The sequence below is a fragment of the Xiphophorus maculatus genome, chromosome 1 (genome assembly GCF_002775205.1).
Source record: "Xiphophorus maculatus strain JP 163 A chromosome 1, X_maculatus-5.0-male, whole genome shotgun sequence".
NCBI lineage: Eukaryota > Metazoa > Chordata > Actinopteri > Cyprinodontiformes > Poeciliidae > Xiphophorus > Xiphophorus maculatus.
The window spans coordinates 27,162,199-27,189,249 of NC_036443.1; the positions used below are offsets into that span (position 1 = coordinate 27,162,199).

Below are 27,051 nucleotides of genomic sequence, written 5' to 3' on the forward strand. Positions count from 1 at the left end.
ACGTGTTCTGGAGGATTGGACAGTACCTGCTACTAATTAATGTCCATGTAATTGGGTTAGAAGTTCAAAATTAGTTCCTATTCTTGCCTGATTCAGTGGTCTACAAAGACAGAATATGTAAGAAAACTGTTTCCTACTTAAATTGATCTTCAGCTAAGAAAAGATCAAAGGTCTGATATTTTTTCAGACATTAAAAAATTCAGTTTCATGAGCGTCACGTCTTTGGGATGCAATACATGCCATCTACAGGCATCACTTCTATAAACTTTGCAAAAATGCTGAACAGATTTCATAATAATGAACTAGTGGCATTTACCTCGGCATAGTAAATGCTTAAAGTGACCGACATGGCAGAATAGTTGGGCTTATTTTCCCGTTGATTCAGCTAATAATTATTTCGATCACTAAGGGGCATTCATAGATTGTATAGACCATTGAACATTCAGCCCAAGAAGGTTGATGTTGATTACTATGTACTGAAAAATGTGATGCATCAAAAACAACCTGGCCTATTGACATGCTTATAACACAAAATTTGGAACAGTTTGGCGCTACATGTATATGTTGCAGAACAAAATGTGCTTAACATTTTGTGTATGTGAACCAGATCTATTTAATTAAATGTTTTATTTTTTTAACTGACTAATTAAATTGGTATTGAATAAAGCTGAATTGCTACCAGCCTGAAGAAAAGTTGTAGTTATTATGGACATTTCCAACACAACTTTTCTAAGCTACCACCAGGCTGACAAAGTGAAACCACAGAAAACACTAGGCTAATTAGAGTGAGTGGGAGTTCACCTCCTATCATAGAAAATGCCTCACTCACCTCATCTGATCCATTCAATGGGATCAGAAGGAACATTACAGAATAGAAGAAATATTCTGCCTTGTGTACTACCGTTTATTTTGATTGTTTTGAATTCATCAAAGAGCTCCAACAATAATCTGTGTTCAAGTTAACATCGTAGGTCAATTAAGCATTTACCTTCTAGTCTTGAACATCATTTGATCGAGCTGCTCCATGAATTATTGTTTCTGTGTGCTATGAGAACTTCCTTTTCATGTTAAATGAGAGTGTAGAGTCTGTAGAGAATTTCAAATGAATGCTCACCATTTCCAGGTAATTGGAGAGTTACAGCAGAGAGTCAGAGTTTGTAACCTATACCTACCCACACATTTGACCCTTCCATCTGTGGAGGTGTGTAGCTGGTGGTGTGATGAGCAGAGCCTTTCCTTACATGCACTGGAAAGTCTCACATATAAATAACTACATTCCTCTCTGATGTTGGTGCTTTGATGTTTTGAGCCTGCTAAGCTCACTAACCAGAATCAGGACACTTACTCTGACAAGATTAACCCACGCAGCAGCAGCAGCATCATTTCGGGCTGCCCTAGATTATACCTGCATGGGCAGCTGCCAAGGTTTGTTGTTGATTACACTTTTAAACATTTTCTTTAGAAAAGTTTTTTCTTTTAGTTCATTTTAGAGCTCAAGACTCCCCATTATGCACATGACATGCAATGTTCGCAGGGGTTAGGAACCACAATTAAAATCCACAAATACTTAAAGGTGACCTAATATGTTTCCTTGAACAGGTTAGGATAGGTCTATGAGCTTTATTTTGAAAAAATTAAGCTTTTTACTTTAAGTCCAAACAATCTACTGCTGGTTAGAACCCCCAACTCAAAGTTTATTTTATTATTCATACATCTATGAAAAGCAGAAGAGACTCCTGCAGAACCAACAAGGATGCAGCAAGTGGTTTCTGGATGATAAGTCATCAACAAAACTCTTGTCTTTTCCAGCAGCCATTGTACAGCGCACACAGCAGTAAAACCAGCTGAGCAAATATGCTGGAGCTCAGCTTGGGTTGCTAGGTGACAAGCTGGGCTTCACTGGAATTGCTAGTTGACAGCGCAGTGCATGCTGATTTGAGACGTTACATTTGGAAGGTTTTTAAAATGGCTCATTTTCCAGACACCATAAAACATAAACTTATTGCCAAAAGATGGCTGGGTGGTTTTTTTAAGTGCTTGGGCTGCTTTTAGAAGCAGTTGTTACCCAAATGGAAGTATTCAAACATGCAAAATATGAATTTTGCATAGGGCTCCTTTAAGACTTCCTTTAAAAACACTTTTAACTGCCTATTTTAATAGTTCAAACACAAAATATTCCTTAATATTCATTAATATGCACAGAGGAAACCATCTTGGCATCATGGTGGAAGCTAACATCCATGGGCTTCCATATCTGTGCTATCTTGGGGGATCAGATTTCCAAAATCAACTAATAGCAAGTGAAGCAGCTAGACATTTCAGCTTCAAAAACCGTATTTTCTTTTGAATACTTCATATATCATCCACTAAAAAAAAAATCAGTGAAGGGATAAACAGAAGGCAAAGGTTGCCAAATGTTAATGGTATCATGTCAGACATGCAGGCCTAGAGGCACAGATAATGCAATAAAGAGTCCTCTGTCAGCAGCAAGTTATAACACCATTACAAGGAGATTTTTTTGACAGACAGTAATAGGGGCACACACTTGTTAGCACACAGTGTTCAGCAGCTAGACATTTATGAGACAGATATGAGAAGATGAGCCGTTAACTTCTGTGTTTCAAAAATCCTGAAATCAACTTGATGGTTCAAAAAGCCATGTATTAATGGTGCATGTTCAAGTTAATTGGTTCAAGTATCTTCTGGTTCAGTTAGTAAAAGTGACACTAAATTTGAATATCCTAATAAGTAAAAATGTATTTGAAAAATTGCATTAAATTTTTTAACTCAATTCCTAAAGTTTTAATGAAGTATCAGCTGTGACTAAACTTTCAATTTCTTAAACTGGACTAACCTTGAACTCACAGCCACACTACTCTTTTGAGCAAACACCAAAAATTATGTTTTCTTATTAAAAAAAAAAGCACATGTGAATTAAAATCATTCAAATGAAAATAACCACAGTATTCGCCTAAATAAGGCAACAAAAACATGCACATTCTTCCATTTATACCAGATCCATATATATATATTTAGATGTCAACATACAGATTTAATGTTTTCTTTAGCTGTTTGCATATTTTTCAGTCTCTGCTACACTTTAAACAAAACATAAGTAGCAATAACATTGTAATAGTAACAGACACAAAATAAAAGAGGAACAATTCCACTAGTGAGAACCCAAATGCTTCTTAGTAAAATAATCTCTGCTTTTACAACACAGCTAAGTCCAAAAATGTAACAAATCTGTATCAATAAATTAAAGAATTTTTTTTCTCTTAGTTTTGCAGCATTCCAGCCAGAACATCCATATGATGACAACAGTAGTGTTGCTCACATGTTGATGGGAGACCGGTCCAACATGCTAAAACGTTAACACTGATTCTCCACAAACTCATAAACACGGCTCTCGCTTACGGAGATCCAGTGGGTGAGCCTGGCACCGGCGAGGTTACAGCTTAGAAAAAGTGTCTCTGACGAGCCTGTGATATGTCAGGAGGAACAGCACATACAAACAGAGCAAAACACACATTGTTCACCACTGCAACAGGAAAAGAAAAATCAGACTCCAGAGCACAAACTGCTCTGTAGACAGTGCTTTGCATCAATACCCCTTGGATTGTTTTTTTTTTCTTTAACATTCGGACACATTACAACCACCAAGGTCAATATATATCTATAGGATTTCATGGAACAGACCGACACAAAGTAGTGTAATAGGAAAGAAAGTACATGATTAAAATATTTTTAGAAGCAAAAATCTGAAAGTCATGCCATACACTTCAGTTCTGTTCCCCTAAATGCAATTCATTACCATTGGAAAGCACCTGGTTGGGGGATAAACAGCATTTTTATTTAGTAGCCCTGAGTTAATACTTTTAAGAACCAGATTATAATACTGTTACTGCTGGAAAACCTTTGCAGGATAGCTCAGTTCAGCCAGATTGAACAGAGATCTAGTGAACAACAATTTTCAAGTTTTGGAACCGATTCTCAGTTTGATTTAGGTCTAGAAAAGGGTTCTGCATCACCCTTAAAAACTAGATATAGTTTATTTCATGGAACAATTTCATTTAGTTTCCAAAAACAAAAATGACACTAAAATTACTTTAAATTTTTATTTTTTTGTCATTAAGTTGGTAAATATGTGACTTTATTTACATACTTTCTGCAAACCTCAACATCCCATAGAAGACAATGACATGTATGCATCCTCTTTCTTGCAAAAGTGTTAGGTTTTCTTTATTTTAAAAGAATAAAAAGAAAACAGACATAAAAAGATAGTAATTAAAAATAACACTTTTCTTATAGTAGATATATACCAGAAATTATAGATTGCCTTTTTCATTTTTAATTACATTTTATCTTGACTTTATCTTGAGGATAAAAACGGTTCTTTGGACTGTAGAGGTTGCAGAACCCTGGTCTGAACTTTGACTAGGCCAATCTGATCCATCCATTTGCTTTTATCTAAGCATATCCATTGCAGTTTTGGGGATTATTAAGCATATTGTGGGTTGACTTTCAGCACACAGTATGCTGAAAGTCAGCCATAAATTTCAATTTTGGGCTCCTATTCTTTGTTTGCTGTGTTTAAATATTAATCATAGCTTTGTTTCAGAATTTACAACCTTCTTGCTACGTTTCCGTAAAGGCCAGATTTGTGTAAGTCCTATCAGATGTTTCCCCCACCTGGATCTCTGGAGCTCCTCCAGAGTTACCTTTGAGTAATTTTCCTCTTGCTACTCTCGTGACACCTGTGACATATTCTGGATTTTTACTGAAATTACACAAAGTTGGGCTGTATTTACTAATACTTTGTAATTTGTTGGATTGAATTTTACTTGGAAGTATCAGAGTAAGGGGGCTGAACACTAACACATATTTCACTTTTCAGATTTTTTTATTGTAACAAATTTGAAAATCATGTAACATTTTCCTTCCTCTTCAGAACAAAACAGTATTTTGTGTTGGTCTATCACGCAAGATGGCAAGATAAAACACTGAGGCTGTTGTGAAATGGAAAAAAAAAGTTTAAGGGATATGAATACTTTTGCAACATCACTGTGATGGTACAGCCTTGGTTAGCATAGTATCATCTGGTATGGAGTTTGTTTAAGGCCTCAGACAGAGCTGGGGTTGTAGCAGAGCATGTTTAGCTGCAGGTTTTCATCCCAGTGTCTGAGGATGATGAAGAGCTGATTGGCAGCAGCCTTGATGGAGGCTAAATCTTTCCCCTCTGGGATGTCCTGCGCATTCAGCCACATGCTGGCTTTGGCCGCCACCAGCTCCCATTCTGTGAAATAACTGGCAGAGCTGTGCTCCAGCCAGGCCAGGGCGACGGCCGTTGCCCACACCATGTTCTCCGGATCCTGCATCCTCTTCATCGCGCTGCCAGGTGACGCCGTTTCTGAGCCCTCTGAGAAAAACTGGGGTTCAAATGCGGCGGACTGGCCCGCGTCCGGCCAGGCATTTCTGGATGGATAAGAGGGGCTGTTGATGCCAGCAGAGTGATCTGCTGCCGGCTGATAAGGGTCTGGCTCAAACGGCAATCTGGACCCGTCGTCGGTGCTGTCAGTGCGCCGGCTGCCGGAGTGAGACAGGTGGCCTAGGCTGGAGCGATGGCTGGCGAAAGGCGACGTCCACTTCAGCTTGTCCATCGGCACGTTAATGGCTTCACAGAGAGCTGAGTCCAGGGGAAATGCGCCGCTCGCCAACTGCAACAACACCTGCACAGAGGGGAGTGGAAATTATTCTCTATTGTTAGTCCTTCTAGAGGGAAATTTCAAGTGGAGTATCGTATTTACACTACAAATCATCTCCCAATTATATTTGCTTTCAAGCGTAGCTTCAATAACACAAGAGGAGAGGGTGCACCTGAGCTCCTGATTTGCATGCATGCTCCTCATCTGCACGGTTTTATACATTCCAATAACAATGGTCTTTTACAGCTGGAATCAGCCCCTTAAAGGCTTCCTGGTTGTTATGGAGGAAAAAGTTCTTTCTGCATATTTTTATTCCACATATTCACTCTCAAAATGTGTTTTTTCTTTCCATTAAATTTGTATAGCAATGAATTGGCTAGCAATAGCTAGGTCTCTGAGGGGTGCATGTAGAATGCATATAATATTAACAATACAACACAAAAACAACAAAAGCTAAATAATTTATATTTTCCGCACTGATTTAAATAAAGTCAAAAGGAAATTTATCAACAGTTGGAAACAAAACTGTAACCCCTACACCCTCTGTGCTGAGTCCCTCCAGGAAGTATTGATGTTACGATTGCAACTATTAGTCCAGCTTTTCCACAAATCTGACCAATCACTTTAACGTTTTCTGTATGTCCTTCTTTTCTGACCAATCACTGCAACTTGTTGAATTTTGACCAATTCTCTGAGCCCCCTTCTAATTTAACTTCCTTTTTTTACACATGATTTTAATTGATGGCTGATTAACAGGGTCTTTGTTGAATTGCAATCATCTGACTGGGGTGTGTTGAAGCAGGGGAACATCCAAAACATGCAGGTCAATGTGCGTTGAGGACCACGGTTGGGAAACAACTGTGAATTTCTTTTGTTTTTCAGATTGGCCATTCGGCTCATGTGAGAGTCTACATCAATAAGAAAGAGTGATCGTTTAAATTTGATAACGTTTCCTTTTACAGTTGATGCACATTGCAAACCAAAGACTGAATAGATTTGGAGAGATGCTGTACACCTTATCATTCAACAACTGGTGTTTCTTGTTCACATTTTCTGCCATTAATTCATATCAGTGACATACAAACATGCATGTTGAAATAAACGGAATAGATCTGAGGCTCACCAGGGGAATGTAGTCTTTGTTCTCGTTTTCACTTTCTCCTATTGAATCACCAGACTTGCTGTGCGTTCGACACATGAATCCTTTTGCAGCTCGGGTCAGGAGGCGAGTCCTGCTGAGGGCCAGCCTGACGGAGGAGAGGTAAAGCGCAGCAAACACTGTGCGTGCATACAGATGCTTGCTCTGAATATTTCTCTGAGTTATCTATCTTTTTCATATAAGGACCAAGAGGAGAGGTAAACAAGAAAAATACAAAGATTGAACATTTTTGTACAATAATAATGCAAGACTTTATATTTTTAAAGAATTTATCTTTTATCATTCAAAGTTTCGCATTTAATTTTCTGCTGTATTTTTACTTATACCTATACATAAATCATTCCTGCATAAAAAAGGAAAAATAAGTATTCTAAAGTGATTGGTATAGACTTTGTTGCCATAGAAACTTCTCATAAAGTCAAAATATGTCTTGCTATTTTTCTTCCTGAATCTACATTTGAGGAAAATAAGAAAACTGTACCATAACTCCACAGATCTGAACAGTATTTTATGCTAAATAGATGGAAATATTTTATGTTTTTAACAAACAAGTACTGAACTTTCAGCTGATCAGACACCAGCTCTTTGGGAGCTGTTTCTCTCTGCAAACTGTTATATTTTTTTGAAATCTCACAATAAATGCAACCAAATTGTGTTTTCTTTTTCTAACATTTTAAGGTATGTTTTATGTGTGGCTGAAAAAATCTAAAGAACTTTGAAGGAAATAGAGGACATAACCACAGCTAGTGGTTTCATTATAGACTTGTTTTCTCCTTACCTGGAGAGCTGCACATCAAGTTTACTTTAAAAGATTTTAAAAATGTTTTTGTCTTGTCAGAAGTAAAATCTTGCAATGCAAAACTTTGTACCTGACTATCAAAGTGGCATTTCTTGCAGATAATCATGTTTTCTGAAATGTCTGAAAAAGCATTGCTGGAAGCAACAAAATGTCATATTTGTTGAAGGATCGTAATAATTTTCTATTACATAGAACAACTGGTGATGGATAAAATATTTCCTGGATACTTTGAGAGCATATCTTACATGTCCGAATACATATTTAGAGCATTTTCTGGTCTGTCAGTAGCTCCATTTCATCATAAATATGCTCAAAACTTTATCAATATTCCACAAATGTTGATAAAACACAATTTGAGACACTCCCATTAAATAAAAAACAACTAAAATCACAATTGAATAAGTTTGTTCATGTGATAAGGCATTAAAAAAACATGCCGTGCCATTATCCTCCAACTACTTCCTGTCTTTGTGGTTTGCGCCTGTGGCAACATCTGGTTGTTGATCATGCGACTTGTGTGATGCAAAAAATAAACCAATTTTGATATGGCCAGAAAACCACCTCATTCTTGCACCAAACCATTTTATCAAAAAGTTAGTTTTTTTCAAAATTAATTAATTATTTTAAATGTCAAACTGCAGTTATATAATCACTGGTGTTCTTTGCTGAATGCAGCGACGATACATTTAAACACCAGCTGAACTTTAATCACATACCTGGCAGAAAAAAGACTCTCCACCGATTTCTGTGATTGGTCTGAGGTAACAGATGGACTCCTTTGTGGGGCGACTTGGAGGCAAAGAGGCAGATGGAAAAGAAAAGAAGCAGAGGTCTACTTATCATCTTTCACCATCTGGTAATTAACAAACCTATGGCACAGTGAGATGTAACAGTGAAAACAGAAAACATTCAACACACTCCAGCATCTCTGTCCAGGTGAAACATGCCTTGTTTATATTTGGGCCTTCAGTGGATTCTCATGTTACAAATCGTCAGTTTGAGCCAAGATAAAAATTGCCGACCTCTGTTAACCTCTCCAAGAGTAGGAACTGTAATGTCAGTGATTTACAGTTTCACATTTGGTAGAAAATGTTGCTGTGTGAGGCTGGAAAAGGCAACATCCACTCAGACGCTGCATTTCAAAGGTCTTAGTGGGGGAAAATTGAGGAATTGCAACAAATTTGCTGATGTGCTTACCCTCTGTGAAGCTGCATTTGTCCCAGCCGGCGGAGGAAGGGGTGCTGCATGGAGAGACGCCGTCCTCTGCATCTGAAACAAGAATTAAAATCATTTTCTAAAGAACCATTACAGAAGAATAAATTGTTTCTGTTAGTTTATTTACATAAACTCCAGCATCAAATAAGCCTGTCACTTTGCTTGATATGGCCTTGGTTTGAAACCATTCACTCAGTTTGCTTGCTACTTAAACGAAAAATTGGAATTTCAAAGACAGGCAAGACAAAAAAATCTCATAAATGTCATAATGTCTTTCATTTAATTGTCAGCTTTCCAACATTTTGGTTTGAGTCATTAAAACCTTAAAGCTCCTCCATATCCAAGCCATCTGTACTATTTTTTTTAAACCAGCATATGCTTGAGCATCTCTTGCCCACATTAGCTCGTGCTGTTGCTATGCCATCACTGAGGATCCTTTTAAAAATGTTGTGTCCTGCTGCTGAAGTTGTTATTTATAAAACCGCTCACAAAGTTCTCTGAGAAATCCACATATCTCACAGCTCTTTCCAGTTTTACATGAAAGCAGGTTTAAATTGACAAAAACAAATACAGTTGCTTTCAAACATATTCACATATGTTACATTTTTACATGAAGGATGAAGAAAAATAGTCTATAATTCTGAAGTGGAAAGAAAATGTTGCATGGTTTTAAAATGGTCACCATCCTAAGATAATGGTCTAAGTCATTTTTGTCAAAAGGGATTTTTTTTTTTACCAAAATCACTTTTGGCAAAAAATAAAAAATAAAATAAATCACTTATTAGGCATGCAATCCACTAATTTATTGTTAAAGCCATATGAAGTCATATTTCCATTTTACATGAGGCATGCAAGGACAGGAAGTTGCTCTTGTCAGATGAGCACAAAGGTGAAATTTTTCGTCTTCATACCAAATTCATAACAATAACATTAATAATAACATCACCAATGAAAATTTTCACTTGTATGCTGATGTTACAGTTATGTATAGATCGAGCCCTTACTCAGTTGAAACAGGTTTTTAATACTGCAGAGGCTAATTTTAGTGCTTTAAAATCCGTTTTAACTCAGAAAACAAAATGTGTTATTTTTAGAATCTTGTCCTGCTTGACATTTCATACTAAAAAGGATTTGTTGAGGCCACTTTCATGCCTGTGCTTGATTATGGTGATGTGCATGCTTCATCACAAAGCCTCGAAAAATAAATAAAGCCACGTACTGTAAGGCAGGAGGACATCTTCGGCTTCCTCTGACATGCCGCCGGACTGAGAACGACCGAGCCCGATGGAGTATCCTCTGTTCTTCCTGCTTCCTGAACAAGACCTGGAGCCCCTCTTCAGGCTTGCACCTTCAAGAAAAATGGAAGTCATTACAATCTTGCAGAGATTGCAGAGTGCAATCAACACAGCAGATCTATGTTTTTTTCAAACTGATTTTCTCAGTTAAAACTTGGGGAAAATATACAACTTAACCTTGATCAATCCCATATTTACAAAATCAAACAAATTTGGTGTCAATTGACTGTTCTGGAGCCGGGTTGATCTCTGGAAACCTTAAAATTATAGCGACACTAATGAAACTTTTGCTGCACAAACGCAGCACAAATGTTTGACACCAGCTTCATTTAATTTGAAGAAAGTGGGAGGGGGGGACTTCAGTCAGGAGAATTAGAGTCATGTAACTTACCCACATTAATGCATTCAACACTTGTTGGCAAATACTCATTGGTGTCCAGGTCAATGGGAACAAATGCTGTGTATTTGCTCAGTATATTGCAGGCTTTGCTAGTGTGAATAACGTAAACCTGGTACTTCCTGCCAGAACCTGGAAATAAAAAAAAGCATACAATAACTACAAAAACCGTGATATATCGAGTAATTTTATATTTCATGACGTTTTACTTCTTTAATGAATTGTACAAAATATACGTATCAAATTACAATATTAAATATGGTTAATAGAATTTGAAAACCTCATCCTTTGACATTTGAAATTGTTTTCCAGTTGTGTCAGACAAGTTTCTAGGCTCACCTTGTTCTATCTCAGACTCTTTATCGGCCATGTGCTCAAAGTCGTGTATGATGGAGCTCCCGGCCAGGTGGTGAAACGTCTCGTTCCACAGCTCCTCGTGAACCTTTTCCTCACGTTCCCGGCCGCTTAAAAACGGCTCGATGTCAAAAACCACCTCCCACTTCATGGGTTTCCCACACAGCAATCCCGACACCACTGCTTTGCAGTCTCCTTTGTGATGGCTGGTGGTCCCCAGATGTGACATGTGGGTCTCTTGAGGGGTTTCTGCTTGACACATCTGGTGGCCATATCCATCTGAAATATCAGAGAAGTAACATTTTAATGCATGAAAGGGGATTTAGGGATATACTACCTAAAATACAATATGTACATATATATATACACCTCATAGCAAAGGGGCCACAGAAGATGAAGTGGAACTCATTTTTATGCAACCATTTCAGTCAGAATAAATATAATTTTAACCACTGAAGAGCCAAGCCAGTAATTCTCACTCATTGTTGTAGTTCAGATGTCAAAACTGCAATGGAAACATTGTTTTGCGTCACGAAGATCACATGATCAACAACCAAATGTTGCCACTGGCAACAATTTTGGGCTTTTAATAGAAATAAGTATAAATTCTGCCCTAAAATGACAGACTTAACAAGTGAACATGTTTTTGACACATTATCTGGCATAAAGAAAACATTTCCCATTAAACCAGAAAGGCTTTCTTTGTATTCTCACCTGTGTCTCCAATGCTGCCAACAGAGGGGCTGTCTGTGGACGATCTGGACCCATCATCCCCAGCAAGGTTGCGAGCCACAGGCACCCCGGTGCCGTCGCTTGGCTGAGGGCCATCCTGTAGCTGGGGTTGGGGATGAAGCTCAGAGTCCTCCTCCTGCTGTGGAGGCGGCTTGTGACCGGTGCCAGGTCGCCCTCTGAAGGACGGGGCGCACAGACCAGCCAGCTGTGGCTAAAACCAAAAAACCCAGGTGGCATTAAAGCGAGATACAACATCAGCCCATTATTATTCTGATCATTTCTGTGAGCTCAAACAAGCTCTTTTTTGATAGTGTCATGGGATGTTTGAGCGGGAGACTCTGCTGGTAATTTTTAATTAAAGAAAAACAAATGCCCATAGCCTGAAGCCCAAGATTGGAAACTCACAGAGACTTGCTTAAGCATTCATATAATTTGAATTTTTCCAGTTTTTGTCCTGTTACAACCACAAATTTTAGTTTATAAAAACAATATAAACTTATTTAAAATATAAATAAGATCTTAAGAACAAGACTATTTTCAGTACCTCGAAAATATGCACCATTTATTTTATTGTTTATCATATAAAGTCCAATAAAATACACCAAACGATGTGATTGCAACATGACAAAATGCAGAACGTGAATACTTTAGCACAGTATTTTTTTGATTTATCTGATTATCAAAAGAAACACAGAGCAGAAGCTTGCTGTGTGCCAAAACACAAATTAGTCAGATAAATGGAGGCAGTCTGACAGACGGATTGTTTATCCTCTTGAGAAGTTCAAATGCCCCAAGGTTTCCATGTCTCATGACCTCCTTTAATTCAAATAAAGATTTACTATATCTATTCATTAAGTCCGATTAAGCAAGGATTCTTCAATGGGATTTACCTGGAGCAGACACAGCGTCCTCCTGTTAATTCTGTTTAGTCATGGCAACTTGATTCCTGAGTTATTCTAACCTAATTGTGATTCATTAATTTTGCCCTTAATTACTGAGAAGGACACGTTAGTCTCTTCTTGATTATACTCCAATCCAGACAGGGGTCAGGCAGCTCCCTTAGCTGCCAACTCTTTCTGAATCCAAATATTATTTTCTACTTGACAGTATGACGACTCTATCATTAGATAAATCCACAATCTGCTGCTTTAATTACATGCTAGCGCTTTATTTTGTGTGTAGGGACTTTAAGCAAGCAGCACACACTAATCAGATGTAGGGAAAATGGTTGACCTGATTTAGTGGTAACTTTCAACGACAAGTTATACCTGGCAGTCGTTCTTCCAGTGCATTTCTTGCTCAGGGCTCATCTGGCCTGTCAGGTCCTGGACTTTGCTCCTCCGCAAGGGATTCTTGGGCACCACAGAGTTGGGGTCACTGGGAGTAAAGGATTTCTTTGCTGGGTTGTAGTCCATGAGCTGGTTTGTGCTGTATGCACGTCTCCTTGGTGATGTGTCATCTAAACGTGTTCAAAAATTTACAGTCACTACATTAGAAACCAATGTTATACTTATGTACCAATAATAATTTAGTCCTCAGGGTATTAACGCAAATTTCAGCACATTAGTATATAGTCCCATACATAAGCAGGTATAAATTTATGCATGGTAGGGTCCCAAAGAAATTGACTATAAGTTCATAACTGAATATTATTTATAGTCATAAAAATATAAATATTTTAAATAAATAAATAAAATAAAAATATTAATATTTTATAAATATAAATATTTTTATCCTGTTGAGATATGAAGCAGGTAACTCATCCCGGTTTTTGGCTTATTTGATTGATATTATATATATCAATACAACTCACTTAATTTGGATTTTATCAGAGTTGTATATAAAAAGTACATGTCTCATGTCTACTCAGTACTTTAGACATTTTACCAAATACTTTTTCACTCTTGAGTAATTTCTTGGATGGCTACTTTTAACTTTTGGAGTAAAAATATGTTGAAGTAGTGCTACTTTTACTTGAGTGTGACTTTTGGGTACTCTGTCTACCTCTGTCTACGAGTAAACTATTGCTTAAAGTAAAAATTTCTGCACTTTGTGATAAAAACCACACAGATTTAACAAATGAAAGGAAAACCGCTAGTGCAGTTCTTACCTGTGAGGTCTGGCTCTGTGATGACCAGGCCACTCTCTGTCATGGCGTCCTGGTAGGAGTCATGCAGCGTGCCGCAGGGTGCTTCCCAGTGGGACCCCTGACTGTCCGCTCCCGTCTTCCCCGCCTCCTCCTCTTGTGAGTGGTAAAACACCGAGCTGGCTGACTCAATGGAGCGCATCATGCTGTATCGCCTCCTTTTATCCTGTTGAGATGTGAAGCAGGTGACTCATCCTGTTGAGTGGTTTTTAGCTTATTTGATCAAGCAATTCACAAGGCTTCATTTATTTATTTTTCCATTCAGAAAATATTTGTCAAGGACTTCCACTCGGGATTTACCTTCAAACTGTTTTTGTACTAGTAGCAATTTTACAAGACAGTCTGTAAAACAGAAAAGGTTGCTTTTCTGACCTACTGATAAATTAACTTAATTGTTACCCTTCAACAGGTGTCTTACAGATTTGGGGTTGTCGTGGTAACGGGTAGTGTCGCACACCACACTGTAGCCAATCAGACTGTCTCCTGGAAAGAGGAAGGTGTTGCCAACAGGGGAGAGCAGCACCTCTTTGGTTTCAGGAAAGAGCCATTCGATGGAAATGTCACTGAGTACCGGGGACATGGTTTTCTTCAGCGACTTTATCATCTGTGGAGTAAAGCCATAGAAATAACACAGCTTCCTTCTGATAGTTTCACAGAGGGGGTGGTGTCTCACATATGATGTCTTAATGGGTATCAGTAGCAGGCACTCGGTGTATTGAAATGGCTGCATAATGGCTCTCCGGTGGCCTTCAGAATAACTATAGATGTCATTATGAGTGACACTCCATGCTGGAAATGAGTACCTTGGGCTGCAGCCTCTCTCCATCAGCCAGGAATTCAGCTGTTCCTTTGGAAACAGCCGCCAACCCCTGCACCAGCCTCCGGCATGCATTTTGTCCAATGCCGAATGTGAAACATCTGCACAGAAACATTAAAGGCAGCACCTTCAAGGACAGATCAGGAGATTTTTCAGCATAGCAACAGATGTACTCACAGGATGGGTGCACATTTCCATCAAAAATCAAAGACACAATGCACACAGAGTCTTGGAAAAATAGCTCAGCTCTTGAAGTTTTTTAGATTTTGCCACATTACAACCAAAAACCTTGATGTTTTATATGCAGTGGACCATAAAGGACAAAATACATAGTTCCCAAACTTCTCAACAAATAAAATTCCAAAATAGTTTCTACAAATACAGGTGGAAATTAGCCTGGTAAAAACCAGCCCCTTCTTCTGTTTATTTTGTACAGATTTTCAAGACTCTCGGATATTGAGAAGTCATTGTTTCCTGGAAGCATGGACTCTGTTGAAGTTTTAAACGTTACCCTGTCGCTAACATTTGTCTGTGACCAGGGGCGGAGCTTCAGGGGGGGCCACAAGGGGCTGGGAGAATATGACTTCAGGTATCCAACCCTTTATCATGTCTGATGAGAGCTGGTGAAAGAGGGCGAGTATGGTGTATGTAGAATTATATAGAATGGTACCCCAGTAAATTATATGGTAGGCTGGCCCCAGTTGTTAATATTAATTCAGTATTTGGAAGCAACACAGACTGAACAAATTCTTTCACTTCCTCCATTGCCATTGCTAAAACTACAAAGCAATTGCAATCATAAAACAACACTGAAAAGTGATGTTCTCGATCACAACTTCTTCTTTTTGCAGATTAGTCTGGTAGAAAATCAATGCAGGCCAATGAGAGAAATTCCTTACAGACCAGTGAAGGGAGATGAGAATTGTCAGAGTAAATGTAAATGAATGCAAACTCCACTTTTTTTTATTTATTAAAAAAGGAAAATAAATTATGTATTATTCTCACTTCCACTTGTGATTATGCCTAAGGAGTATGAATACTTCTGCAAAGGTTTGGAGTTCAAAGCATAATTTCATCTTTCATGAGGACTAAAGTTCCTCCCAGCTCTTACAGTTGAGTGAAATATGTTTTTAGTTGCATAATACAGTCAGTATCTCAAAAATGGATGGGTCAGCTAATTGCATTGCACCAATACTCTCTTGAATTTTTAATGACATAAAGGATTGCTGATTAGAATGACACAGAATGTGTGGCTTTCCACGCAGTTTAGATCCTGACTTTAGTCTTTTGGAGATTCATCCTTGTTTGATCTGGTCTCTGAGTGGCTGTGCTGATTTGTAAGCATAGAGTGATAATGACCCGGGAAGTGTTGATGAGTTGGCCGAGCTTTCCGCACATAATGCAATTATCCCGGGGCAGTCATCCATTAAAAGGGGAAGACAAAAGTCAATTATTTCCAGAAAACGACTCTGGACGGGGATTTCACAGCGTGAGTCTTAAATGCAAGCGGCAAAATAAAACGACTTCCTGGAACGCTGCAGATTTGTTGTGTCATGAGCGCTCCCTGCAAGTTGACAGATGGAGCTCACATGCTGGTTTCTTATGCCTTCATTCTAGCATTCGCGCAGCTTTGTTGTGGCTGAAAGCTGCACAGATGTTTCCTCCAGGACAGATTTGTGATGTTGGATGCTTAAAAGAGGTAAGACAGGCTCCATGTTCCCACATTTCATTTTAAAAGGATTACAGCTTTGTGGCCTGGTTTTCATTTCAACACCTAGATAAACCCACAGTAGTGATTTTATTTTGTAAATAAGCTGTTGATTTGTCTTGTGGAGCATTAGAAGATGATGTCTTAATTAATTTAAATCTGCCTTAGCTCTACGTTTTTAAATAGCATTACAAAATCGAGGAGCTAGTGTCTTGCAAAACTATTCACACCCCTTTAACTTATTCAGATTTTTATATTGATGTCTTACAACTAAGACATCAATATAATTTATGTTGATATTAAGTAATAACGCATAATGTTAAAGCATAAAGTAAACAACACATGGTTTTTGAAATGTTTTGAGAGTTAAAAAATTGGAAAAGTGTGTTTTTGTGCTTTGCCCCATTTATCCTGAAACCTCTAAATAAAATCCCCTGCAATCAATTGCCTTCAGAAATACTAAACAGGGCTTAATTTCTTAGTACAAGTATTATTCTCACTGACCTCAAAGGTTTTTCAGAGAACATTAGTGAACAAACTGCATTATAAAGAGTAAATAACAGCAAATGGAGATGTTTTAGTTTTAAAATTGTAATCCATATTTTCACCATCTCAGAGAGTACTGTCCAATCCATCGTCTGAAAATTTAAAATGTATCATGTAAACAGAAACCCAACCAGACATTAAATGTTTGCATTCACAGTTTACTATTAGTCATAAGATGACAGAATAAATATGTGGAAGAAAATCCTCTGATTAGATGTAAGCAAAACCCTGTGTGTGGCCAACAATTTAACTACAGTATGCAAAACTTCTACTCAAGTAAGAGTAGCACAATTTCTAATATTTCTAAGTAAAAGTAAAAAGTATCTGTCCAAAATACCACTTAAGTAAGAGTAGAAAGGTATTGGTAAAAAGGCTACTCAAGTACTGAGTACCTGATAAAAAAAATCCAATCATTTAACATAAAAAATGATAATCAGACAGACCAAAATATAAAGCTATGTCAAAATGTTATTTTAAATACCAAAATGAAAATTATTCATATAAAAAACATAATTACAAAATAAAATCAGGCATAAGGAATATTTTTCCAAATCAGTTTCTTAAAAAGAAAATTATGAAACTAACAAAAACCACTGATATGTAGTTTTTTTTTAAGTGTCTGGGTGTGCGTCTGGTGTGAAGTTTTGGTAAAAATAAGTTTGTTCTTCATTCAGTCAAGTTACAGTGGGTAGAGAATCCAGAAATTTTCCTCAAGTAAGAGTACCAATACTTCATAATAAAACAACCCAACTAAAAGTAAAAAGTTAAACATGGTAGTGGCAGCATCATGCTGTGGGTACACTTAGATTTTGACATTTATCATTTTTCTTTCTTCTAATTATACAGCTGCCCACTGCCTTGTGTTTTGTGCAAGATCCCAAAGGAAGGTTGAAGTTTGTAACTGTAATGTGAGAAAATGTGTGAAAGTACAAAGATGTGTGAAGGTGTGAAGCACATTTTTGATCAAACATCAAGGTTTTTACAGCCCAAGACAGCTTTAACAAGAAAGCCTGATGTTATGCAATATTGATAACATTTCCAACAGCATAACGTATTGATCTGAGTCATACAAGAAGATGTGTTGACGGTGATACTTGCCTGATGTAGCGTGCGTGGCTGCGGACCAGCTCAATAACCTTGCCTGTGTTGCTGACGGCTCCGTCTGTGAGCAGAAAGAGCAGCCTGGGGTGACCGCTGAACGTGGGCTGCCTCACAATCCAGGTGAGCGGCGCCAGCATGTTGGTGCCCCCCATGTCAGCTCTCATCTTCCTGATATAATCACAAGCCTGCGCCAGGGTCTCCTGGATCATGAGGATAAGTAGGAGTTAGTGAAACATAGAATCCTATTCTCACAAAGAAGACGAAACAGAAACACCTCTAATCCCTTAGATACAACCGAATGCACTTTTTAATTAACTGAATTAAAAACACCAAATCATTAATGATTAAAAGTTATGAGCGTAAAACACATTAAAGTAGAACAGAGAAACTGATGTCATGAAGAAATAAACATGTTAATCTTTTATGTAACAGACCTGGTCCAGCTCCTGATGTTTTATACATTTTTTCCTCCTTTATTGTGAGGTAAACAAAACTAACAAGAATAGATAAACAGACGAAAAGAGATACAAAAATATTACATATTAACTATGCACAGTACGGTATGTGTGTTGTTTGATATGGTAATTAAAATGATGCAATCATCAGGAATAAATTAGAAATAAAATAAGTTGAAAAATGCTAAATACAATAAAATAATGCTCTTAGATGCAGTAATAACAATGATTGTTATTGCTATCATTATGTTTGTTATTACTATCATTATTATCATTAAATTATTATTAATTGTAGCAGTAAAAGTAGTATAATTAATAAACTTTAATAAACCAAAATGTGGAATCATACAGTGGTGCCCCCAAGAGGAGGGCAGGAGGTGCCATGCCCCCCTTCTTGCAAAATGTTGGCCACAGTCTTTGCTTGGGTCACACAGGAGTACCAGTCGTCCATCTTTTATAGGTAACAATATCTTGAACACTGACAACAGTCCAGGAAAGTCAGCATGTCGGTTTGCAAAAATAAATAGGCTGATTCATGGTTGCTATTACTAAAATAAAAATCAAGAGACTTAACTTGCTAACATAAATTCATCAACCTCTCAAAACACATTTTATCAGGGAAATAAGCCATCAGCGCTACAACTCTAATTAAAAGGTGTTTATTTTGTATGAAAGAGTGCAAAATCACTTCTACATAAACTGCTGTCTCATTTGAGCTTCAGACCTGAGTCTAGCATTTCACCCATTGTAACAAAAACTATGCTAGCATACAGTCTTCCAAGCTAAAAGTTTGCACTTGTTGATTTAGATCTTAGCACTGATGTTAATGCCATTGATCTGCTCTCTTCTCTGCAGACTGGATTTGTCACTGGGATTAAAGAAACAAAAGTCTCCTCATTAAATTCATGTCGATAAAACAGATTGGAAGCAACTGACTCCAACTGTGTGCAAGACTTCTATTGAGAATGTACATCATGAAAATGTTTAACCTTCTTCTAAGTTATTTAATTTAGCCCCAAACTGTACTCTTCTTTAAATTCTCAGAAAAGACCGGTTGTCATTATGAAGGTTTTTATCTTTTAGGATTCATATCTCCTCTGTTATCATCCTGAATACATTTTAAAATACTCTAACAAACTGTTTACACCTGAATTGTTAAACCACGACTTTGTTTCAGATAATTGAAGTACATGCCTGCATTGTATACTCTTACCTCCTCGTAGTTCTGGCTGGTTGTGAAGAGTGATTTGAACATGGATCCAAATCCAACGATGTTAAAAAGGCAGCCAGGCACCAAACTCTTCAGGATAACCACCATGGCGTCCTGGAAGAGAAAATCGAGAGCCAATTTGGATTTTAAAACTAAAAACTGTCACCACTCATCTGCGAATGTTGCACTGATAAGTGAGCAGCATCACACTTTGTCATTTCACCAATCACTGCCTCTTCACCAGCTCAAGGGCAGTTTCTGAAATAATACCACTTACCTCCACTTTCATTCAGGTGAGCAGCATCAAGGCTGCATTGATTCAAACATGAATACGACTCAGAATTCAATTGCATTTAGAAAAGGAAAGAAAAAGAGCTTCAAAGAGGAAGGTTCCACTTTTTTATAAGTATCTTTTAAAAGATTTGTGGAAAATTGTCATTATATCTCTGTCAAACCCACTCAGAATGACCGTGAGCCCAGACAGTGTGATGTCTGACAGATCCAATAAAAGATCAAATGTGAGTTTGTTAAAAAAAAAAAAAGAAAGAAAAAAACGGCTGCTGGCATCACCAGTCAAATAACATAAATGTTTAAAGAAAGCCACATAAATAAATAAAAGTTGCAGAATTCCTCGAGTCTGGTTGAGAATATTCATTAAACATGATGCAACCTAACAGAACCTGCTAACAAACTGGAGGGATGGAAGGACGGACAGTATAATATCCATAGACCACAGTTTTACACACCTAAAATCCCCCCTTTAAGCCTAAAATTGGCCTTCAGTTAAGCTGCTTTTAAAAATAAATGATGTGTTGATAACATAATTATACAAAATCAACCTTGATAAATCAGAGTCAGAGACACAGGAAGTATTTGTATGTAAATAACAGGAGCTAATAAAACAAGATGACATGTCAAGCTGAGGTAATAACACCTTCACACGGTGGATGTTGAGTCCGCTCATGCTGCCGCTTCTGTCAATAAGGAAGATGAATTCGCCGTGAACTTTCCTCAGGTCTGAGCAGATGGATTTGAGGTTGGGACAAAAGTTCAACATGACCACGGGGTTGTGGAGGATGTCCTTATGCAGCCGTCTGTGAATGACGTCTACCTGGATGAAGAAGCGGAGCAGAATGATAAATAAATTACTGGGGAGATAATGAACTTGAGAGGATTTGCAGAGAATTCAATACAAAATGCACAAGTGATCAGATTGACAAAACACATCAATTATTGAAAATGTGCAGGAAAAAAAATCAGGCAGAATGAGCCTCGCCTTTGGAGTGTTTCCATAGAAACCCATTTTTATGGCTAAGTGCTCTTCCCCTCCAGTTTAGGTCTGCTGGTCACTTAATAGTCTCATCATCAAAGCTTAATGTGAATGGCCCCATGCAGAGATAATCGCAGAACTCAACCTAGACCCAGAGCAACAAGACTGTCTTTTATGATCAAAGAGCCTAGATGTACACAATACAGCAGAGATGTCAAAAGATTTCTTCACATTGACCAGAATTGCCTGGTCAGAATTATTACCAAAGAAAATTATGATTTCTAAACCAAGTTACAATCCTAAAGAAATTCTATTGTCCTTTTTTACCTGCTTAGCAACAAACTAAGCACACAATTATTTAAATACACAAAGTAGTTAGATTTTTTTGCAAAAAAAAAAAAAAATGGAGTTTATAAACCGTGTCACAAAATTTAAAAAGAAATTTGCATGTGTGCTTTATTAAAAAGAAATTCAAGTTGCTAATTTTTGGAGGCTCAAAGTTAGCTATAAAACAAGATCACATTTTGGATAAAATTTTGGTGTATTTAGGCACATTTAATAAATAAATTAAAAGCGGATTCTGGTTAAATCAGATTATAGGTTGCAGAGTAGTTGTGTTCCTGTTTAGGGTAAAGGGAATTCAAAAAATTATTATCAATCAATCAATCATTTATTTATGTAGTGCTTTACATAACCAGACCAAAGTGCTTTACAGAATCAAAAAGAATATGCAAGACATAGCAACAGGTAAATACAAAATACACAGCAAAGTGATGCAGAATGAGCAAAACAAAACCAGAAGTGTGACCACACATTTTAGTAGTAAAAAAAAAAAAGATTTATACTTCGTATTGCATCAAACATTTTCCATTATAAGAATATTTTAACTTGTTTGTAATAATTTTGTCCTAATTAAAAAGAAAACATCTGCACTACAGTATGTTGATTAGCAGATGTGTAAGAGTTGGATATATGTATAGTAATAAATCGATGTAATGCCTGAAGAAATTAATAGCTTCTTATGTTACTGTAAATTAGAGCCACTCTTCTTGTCTGATTAACACTGGTTTCTGATTAACACCCTTCTTTAAAGGTCCTGTGTCTTTAAGGCTTCTTCCCTAAAGAGACTTTCCCTCTGATCGAAGGAGCCTTGACAACAACTAAGGCACTTCAGGAAGTGGAGGAGCACTTTCCTGTGTGTTCTCCATCGATGGCACTGAGGTATACAAAGCTGTCAAAAAGGAATATCCCCATTACTGGGATTCTCCAGGTTTTGCTTTTTTGTTTTGTAAAATCTAAATGCTTCAGATCATCAAAAATATATATATTTTCAGACAAAGATAACCTGACTAAACACAGAAAGCAGTTTTCAGATGATGATTTCACTTGCCAAGAAACTGGGTTTAACTACAACTAATCCCAGATACAACTTGAAAGGCAAACTTCGTGTTTCAAAATGGCTACTACTCCTATCAACAGTAGTATACAACAATGTAATAGGGCCAATGTAGATAGAAAAAAAGAATAAATTTCCACTAAACAAATTTGGAAATTTTCTACAAAAAACAAGGAAACTTCTGAGTTTAAAAAGTCGAACATTTACTAGGAAAAACTTTCTGAGTTCACAGAAACTATTTAAAGAAATTAATAAAGTCTAATTTCTTGACAAAAATAAGTTATAACAGTTTAATTTGCATTTGCAGAGACATTTAAAGTTTAACAGTGAAAGGGAAAATTAATTATTGCTAAAACATTTTTAAAGGCTCATTTGTATTCAACCTTTTGAATATGGAGGTCTCAGCAAATGTAAAATCAGTCAAATATTTTTAAAGCTCAGATCTAATTTGACAAAGACCTGAGATTAGAAAGACCAAGTCATAATTTGATTACCTCAGAAAAATATCATATTAACTTTAGGAAGGAGAAATACAAAATCTTAACGGGAACTTTACGTAGATGATGAGGAGGATTACATTTATGAGACACTGAATGAACTGAATTATCTATATTGTTTTATTACAAACTTATAAAAATGTCTGCAGTTTTAGAAATGTTCAACTATACAAGCAACTCCCAGATGTTTCATGATTATATCAGAATTACAGTCTGCTGCAGACTATAATTAAAATAACATAAATGCATCTTTTAAAAAACATCTGTTGCAGTTCTTGGCTTTTATGTTGACGCCTTCTGAAAAGAAATGGGTATAATATTGTTATCATCAGTTCAAGTAGAGAAAGCTAATGTTGGCGACACACTCACTTTCCTCTGATTGCTGGAGTCCTTCTTGGTTGCTTTGATGAAATCACTCCGACTGTGAAGAAACTCGTCGTACTCCTCCTGCGTCATGTCTCCATTCTCGACGAGAACGTGCGGCACATGGGGCTCTGGTGTAGCACAGCGATGGAGAACACAGACATCCAGATGAAAACTGTCAGTTTCTGTGACTGAAACCTTCACAGGGGAGTAAAGAGGTAATCCAAAAGCACAGAATTACACCCACACTGATTGTAGAATTAATTGTATCACAGTGGGGCTAAAGAAAAGAAAACTAAATGAGAAAAAGGATTAAGTTTCTCTCTTTCTTGTTAAGGGAAAGGATGAAGATTTAGTGAGCGCTGCAGTCGGCACACTCTTCCAAGTATAGGGTTTTACAAATCAGGATAAAATAAAATTTGGATCATTGCCAGGTTTTAAAATAATAAAAATTTCACACTGTCACTCAGTTGAACTTTAAACCAAAATAGAAAATTCACCAGCTTAAAGCAGACACTTTTCTGTAATTTTTTGTTTTTATTCTGTGTGACTTTATAAAGCTCCCGCATCATTTTGAATTAATTTTGGCCTACTATTTCCTTCAGTTCATTAAAGCCCAGCACCTCAATGGACAATGGACCCCCTTTGACTAATGTGAGACCTACACACCCTTTCTGGCTTTCTATCATAAAGACAATTAGGTCATTCAGTTGGGAGGAACATGTTTATGCATCCCAGTGCACCTTATGTTTCTGATTTTATGGTCAGAAACATAAAATCTTACCAAGTATTTTAATATTTTCTTGTGCTATAAATCTTAGCACACTTGAAACAAGGCATAACTAATTTACAAGTAACTTTTCAGGAAGAAATATAAGCTTGTTTTAAGTCAATAATTTCTTAATATTGTTGAAAACGTATAAGCTATTACTTATACTTTTTCACCAATATTGAGGAAGTATTAACTTAAAGTAGCTCATATTTTTTGCTGAAAAGTTACTTGTAAGTTACATTTTTTATTTCAAGTCTACTAAGATAATGGCACAAGAAACTAGACTTAAAATACTTGGTAAGATTTTGTGGTTTTTCACTGTGTCGGTTTCCTAGACATTCACGCTTATATAATTTTTCTTCTGATTTGCTCCTTCTTTAACTATTTAAATCCTCTGTTCATCAGCTCAAATATTAACGTTGATGCATTTAATTTAGCCTTGGTAAACATTGTGTTATGAATAGATGCCAGACTTTCTTGTGGAAGTAATTTTGCCACTCCTTTTCCATTTTTTCTTAATTTTAGGCCATTGAAAATTTAAATAACTATCATGAGATTTAAACCTGGACTAGAAATATGTATAATATATGTAAACAGTAATGCCTTTTAAGGTCTTAGTTTTCACATTGTATTGTTGGTAATCGAAACACAATGCTGTTGCTAAAAGCTAGGTGTGAATGTTTGAAGCACAGCTCTGTCTCCTTCATCCCTTGGCTGAAACTGAGCCTCCATGTTGTGGCAGAAGCAGCAGCACAAGTCTGCTGTGAATTAGATTGTCCCAGACTGACCGCAGGTCTGCTTGTGAACAAAGTGCTCATAAGATGCCCATCAGCTCAGTTTGTCCACGGCTCATTCCTGCCTCAGGGCGACAACCAGCCCACACATCCTGGAGATCAAGACGGCATTGAGGGACAAAAAAAGAGCAACACAGGAGGAAAAACCTTGGCAATGTACTCTTACACCATGGAGAGAAACTCTGCTGGCATGCAATTTTTTCTTTTTTCCTGGACAGGTACTCTAAGAAAGGTAGTGAGTCACCTCGCTGCTGATCTGATAACAGGCAACATATTGTGTAAAAGAAAAAAAGCTAAGAGCCAATTTCAGAATGTTTTACTTGTAAATGAATAAAAGCCTAAGTGCAGAGCTGAGTTTTAAGTTATAAACCTACCGCTGGGGTAGATGAGTATTTCGACAGGGCAGTCGTAAGTGTACTTGTCAGCCAGTGTGATGACGACGCTGGTTGCCGAGCGGGCCAGAGGGTCTGCATCAGCTCGAATGGCGTGAGAAGGGCTCTCCACTCCTACACAGAGCAAACAACAAGTGGCTCTAAAACACCGGCAATTACTCCAGTCGCTAACAGCATCCTGGGCACACATTTCCAGAGGAATTCACACACAGAGGAGGCAGCGTTAACAATCAACAACTCAACAACTCAACAAACTTACCTGTGCAGTTTAAATAAAAAGCTGCAAATAAAGATTATTTTAGTAATTGATTAATCCATCAATTATTCTGACAAGTAGCCAATTAATCTGATAAAAATATTGGAAAATTCTGGTGATTTTAACTAAGCCTTTTCAGTATTAAAAATACATTAAAAGATACAAATAAATAATTCAGCTCCTTTTTAAAATAAGAAAATAAATGTTTTATTTTCTGAAATGCAATATAATGTTGCATTCCTTGATCATTTGTATCAAAGGAAAAAAAGAAAAGATAAAAAAATAATCCTAATAACATGCGAAAAGCTCAACCTTTTCTGTTCAACTTAATATCAGTACAGTGTTGGACTGATCTGTTTATTATTATTTTAATTAATTGATTAATAATTGATTAGCAAAATATGCCAAATTTTTTCCACCATTTGAACTGGGCGGAGCTAAAAGTATGCCAGTTGGGGTGTTTGGAGCAAAACATATCTACAACATTTTTTTGCATCTTAACTGCAACATTTTGTAGGATTTTAGCTTAATTAATGCTCTGAATATGTTGTTCTTTCAACAAATAACCTCCTTTGAGTCTATATACTCCAGTTAATGATTAATTGATTACTGAAATAGTTGATTATTATCTCAATAACCGATTCAACACAATTAATCGTTTCAGCCTTAGATATAATCTAGCCCACTTTTGTATTAGAAGGGAGATGCATTGAAGCTACACAGACATTAAATAGGGTCACAAATTATGATATAAGATAATATGAGTGGCTGTTTGTGAGATTCATCCAGAAGCAAACACCATGAAAAATTGCAAATTTAATCTGGTTGGTGGGAGACTGAGAGAAGTTGTGACTTTTTCAGTTTGCAAGTCAGAGACTCAGTGACCAGCTCAGAAAAAAACCCCTTGATTTTGGACTTTGCATGATTGTCTCTGACTACAGAAAAAGCATGTTTGGTTGTGAGCTGTATTTGTGCAGCTTCCCCTACATTTTCTTATGATTCAGATCAGCATATGAAATCACTAATGTCTTTTTCTCCAAATAAACTGATGTTGCAGAAACCTCCCAAGTATGTTGAGAAATTCAGCAAATATCGAGAAAAAATCCTGGTACTCTCAACAGCATATTTGTATTAGGATAGGTGCATGTATTTTATTTTATTTTTTGTGTTTTTATTATTGCATAACTGTTGGTGTTACTGGATATATGAATGTCTCTCTTTGGGGATAAAGTCTGTCTGTCTGAAGCAGAAAAGTGGCATAAAACTGAAATCTTTTAAGTTACTGAGGATTCTTCTAAAATAAAATTGATCACTTTAGACAAAATATACAAGCATAGACATATGCAACACGGAAAGTGTCACCATGTTGGAGGAGTTTTTATATTACAGATGTTAAGAGTCTCCAATAATTGCATGTAAAAAAACAGAGATCAAACCTGCAAGAAGGTACGGAGCTCGAATCTCCAGCTGGAAGTTAAATTCATAGTCCATAGAGTTTATGGCCTCATCCTCCAGCAGCGTTGCCAGCCACAGCGGAGAGGAGTTTGGATTCTGATCGTGAGGACTTGAGGCACAAGTGGGTCTTTCACGACTAAAAATGTAGATATTATTTTTCAAGAACTTTAACATTCCACAACAGTCATGTTCAATGTTCAATATATTACTTAATATG

The 27,051-nt window shown here is 37.0% G+C and overlaps 1 protein-coding gene across 4 annotated transcripts in view; it reads right to left on the reverse strand.

Moving 5' to 3' along the window:
* Positions 1–2,028: 2,028 nt before the first annotated feature.
* vwa5b1 (von Willebrand factor A domain containing 5B1) overlaps positions 2,029–27,051 on the reverse strand; it is a 33,348-nt gene continuing 8,325 nt past the window's right edge. For 3 of the 4 annotated variants that reach the window (XM_023341479.1, XM_023341515.1, XM_023341425.1), the window contains exons 5-22: positions 26,816–26,970; positions 25,106–25,237; positions 23,172–23,296; positions 20,574–20,750; positions 19,643–19,753; positions 17,972–18,174; positions 14,606–14,720; positions 14,221–14,406; positions 13,767–13,968; positions 12,925–13,115; positions 11,639–11,867; positions 10,910–11,203; positions 10,565–10,702; positions 10,098–10,226; positions 8,861–8,932; positions 8,380–8,452; positions 6,829–6,952; positions 2,029–5,729 (exon numbers count right to left, since the gene is read on the reverse strand). In XM_023341479.1, the coding sequence (XP_023197247.1) occupies positions 5,124–5,729; positions 6,829–6,952; positions 8,380–8,452; positions 8,861–8,932; positions 10,098–10,226; positions 10,565–10,702; positions 10,910–11,203; positions 11,639–11,867; positions 12,925–13,115; positions 13,767–13,968; positions 14,221–14,406; positions 14,606–14,720; positions 17,972–18,174; positions 19,643–19,753; positions 20,574–20,750; positions 23,172–23,296; positions 25,106–25,237; positions 26,816–26,970 (3,262 nt within the window). In that variant the 3' untranslated portion in view covers positions 2,029–5,123. Of the gene's footprint in view, positions 5,730–6,828; positions 6,953–8,139; positions 8,453–8,860; positions 8,933–10,097; positions 10,227–10,564; positions 10,703–10,909; positions 11,204–11,638; positions 11,868–12,924; positions 13,116–13,766; positions 13,969–14,220; positions 14,407–14,605; positions 14,721–17,971; positions 18,175–19,642; positions 19,754–20,573; positions 20,751–23,171; positions 23,297–25,105; positions 25,238–26,815; positions 26,971–27,051 lie in introns of those variants that run through there. The other variant, XM_023341567.1, reaches the window with a different exon arrangement.